This window comes from Priapulus caudatus, unplaced genomic scaffold (genome assembly GCF_000485595.1).
Source record: "Priapulus caudatus unplaced genomic scaffold, Priapulus_caudatus-5.0.1 Scaffold3611, whole genome shotgun sequence".
In the NCBI taxonomy this organism is placed as follows: Eukaryota; Metazoa; Priapulida; class Priapulimorpha; order Priapulimorphida; family Priapulidae; genus Priapulus; species Priapulus caudatus.
The window spans coordinates 12,052-15,277 of record NW_014580672.1 but is presented as its reverse complement, the minus strand read 5'-3'; the positions used below and the strand labels follow the sequence as shown (position 1 = coordinate 15,277).

Genomic DNA, 3,226 nt, shown 5'->3' with positions numbered 1-3,226 from the left:
CAGCCGGTCTCAAGGCGCACCGACATTATTTGTTCTGCCGAGAAATGGCATCAACAAATACACAAATACATCACAAGTTCGAGACCAAGGGTTCGGACGCGGGGGTCCAGGCGTTCGCATCTAAATCGCTTTACGGACGAAATTCGACGCGAATCATCGTCGATTATTTACGAATTGTTTTAAACTGGCCATTAGTTGGTCGGAGGGACGTGTAGTGTTGAATAATTTACCTTCCTCGTCGACGCGCATGCTGACTCATTGATGCCTGGGCAATCATGGCAGACGGGAAATGATTTGGATAGAGAGTTTCGGAAGTACATGTTACTTTGCCGCGTCATTGCTTTTCTCTATAGACACAAAATTTGAGTTTTTTCGAAGGCACGGTGGTGTCGGTGTGTGTGTGTGTGTGTGTTGCTGGTGTGTGTGTGTGTTTGTTTGTGTGTGTTGTTTGTGTGTGTGTGTGTGTGTGTGTGTGTGTGTGTAGTGTGTGTTGTGGGCTGTGGTGTGTTGTTTGTTTGTTTGTGTGGGTGTGTGTGTGTGTGTGTGTTGTGTGTGTGTTGTGCGTGTGTGTGTGTGTGGTGTGTGTGCTGTGTGCGGTGTGTGTGTGTGTTGTACTCGTGTGTGTTTGTTTGCTTTGTTCCTGTTGTGTGTTGTGGGAGGCGGAGCGGATAAAAAGTTGCAGTGAGAGCGGAGAGGAGGATATCGAATGAGAGAGATACTAGAAGAGAAAGGGGAGCGGGAAGGGTGGGGGGAGAAAGCAATAGAAAGAGCGCGCCCGAGCGGATGAGAGAATGAGAGAGGAGACGGAGAAGAGATGAGCGAGAGATCCGCACGCTGCACATGCAATGAAACAAAAAACAAAAAGGGATTCACAATGTCACTGTATCCTGCGCGAGAGCCTCTCATCTATACATTCTTGCTCGCCACACTGACAGCGACAATGAATCAACCCAGCTACGAGTGCTACGCATGCGCGTGGACGGGAGGTTTTCGAGCAGGCAGATGCGTACTCCGCGATGCAACGATCCATTCTCCGCGCAAGCGTCCACCATCGCTCAAAGACTGCTTCGGGCCTGCTCAAAGTCGCGTCTGCAATACAACGGTAGGTTACGATACCCGCCTGCAGGTGGTGCCTGAGTGCTGCGGCGTGGGTGGGGTGGCGGGGAATGCGAGTGGAGTGGGAGGGTTGTGGCGGTGGGGGCTGCGAATGGAGTGGAGTGGGAGAGGGTTGTGGGTGGGGTGGGCGTATGTGGCAGTGGGCGGGTTGTGGGGTGGGGTGGTCTGTGGGTGGGGCTAGGTGAAAACTTTCTCTATGCGGCAGGCGTAACGTGGAATTTTGAAGCAATTAGACATCTAACACTATGTGGATATCTTGCAGACAGACGTGATTCCTGGAAGGCTGTTCCCGAGCGTCATTTCACGGAGGTGTTCCCGAGGTGTTCACGGAACACGGCGCCGTCATTTCGTCGATGCTCCACGAGAAATAACGATGAATACAAATATACGTAATTATATGCAAATAATCTGCGACATATATTAGACGACTTTCTGTGTATCACTAGCGGAGTGGCCGCCCACGAATCAATGTTACGTGATGCTTTTCAAACTAGCGATATCGTCGATATCGATCTTACTCGATTAAGTTCTGAATTTTGTTTTATTTCAAGAAGGCTCCGGTCATTTCCTTAATGACTGTAGCACTGCATGTTTATGCTTGTATCTCGCCGACTGCTACACACACACACACACACACACACACACACACACAGCACACACACACACACACACACACACATACAGCACACACCACACACACACACAACACACACACACGACACACACACTACACAAACATACACACACACACACACACCACACCACACACACACAACACACACACGAACCCACACACACACACACACACACCACACACACACTCTACACACTCACACACTCACACACACACACACACACACACACACACACACACCACACACACTCACACACTCACATCACTCACACACACACACGACACACACAACACACACACACCGCACACACACACACACACACATACAACAATACACACATACACACGCAACCACACACACACACACACACACACACACACACACGAACACACAACACACAACACACACACACACACACACACACACACACACACAGCACACACCACACACACGAACACACACACACCACACACACACACACACACACACATACACATGCGCTTATGCGCTACGCACACACACACCACTACACACACACACACACACACACACACACACACACACGCAACACACACACACACTCACACACACACACACACTCACACACTCACACACTCACACACACACACACACACACTCACACACTCACACATTCACACACTCACACACTCACACACTCACACACACACCCACACCCACACACTCACACACTCACACACTCATACGCTCGTTATAGATGGACAGATCGTCGTGATACGCGCGTGTCATGACAAGGAGTTTAACGACACGCGCGAGGTGTGTCTGCAGGACTCGCTCGACTACAACGAAGCGTACAGCGTCGAGTCGTGCACATGCTTCAGCGACGCCTGCAACGACGCCGCATCACTGCGCCAGAGGGCGCCACTCGTCTTCGCCGCCATGTTGGCTCTCGGTGCCGCCTCGTGGCGCTGCCTCTGACCGTGGAGAATCTGACGTCGCATCTCACCGCCAGGTGGCACTGTCATCACCCCACGCAATGGAAGATGGGGGCATAGGCGATGATGTAGAATTTGTTTGAACACGAAGAAAGTGATATTGATATTACAAGTAAACTACGATAATACTAGTGCACCCTCCCTCGGTAGTTCATCAAGGAAGCCAGTCCTCCCTGATTCCCTGGTTTCCAACCCATATCATTGAACCCATCTATAAAGTAAATACGTATATATTATCAAGAGTCCATCATAGAAAATTTTCTTTTCGAAAATTCTAGTTGAAATTTTTTTATTATGGACTCTTCTATGGATATTATTGATATATGCATACGATTTAATACTATGTGTAGCCGTTGGCTTGCACGCGTGCGAACAAGGCTGTAGCGCTGCTATCAACTTTCATCTGCGGTCATCTGTGGCGAGGAACACGTGAGTGGAAGCATTCTGTAATCTCCTGCTATAGAGAATACTATATATATATATATATATATATATATATAC

General features: G+C 49.2%; 1 protein-coding gene across 1 annotated transcript; it reads left to right on the top strand.

The window, feature by feature from the left end:
- Positions 1-935: 935 nt before the first annotated feature.
- Positions 936-3,036, top strand: LOC106819524 (the record flags this gene model as incomplete). Its single annotated transcript, XM_014824144.1, has 2 exons — positions 936-1,102; positions 2,488-3,036. Coding segments are annotated over 2 exons (388 nt in total), but the record flags the coding sequence as incomplete, so codon positions are not given.
- Between the last annotated feature and the right edge of the window lie 190 nt (positions 3,037-3,226).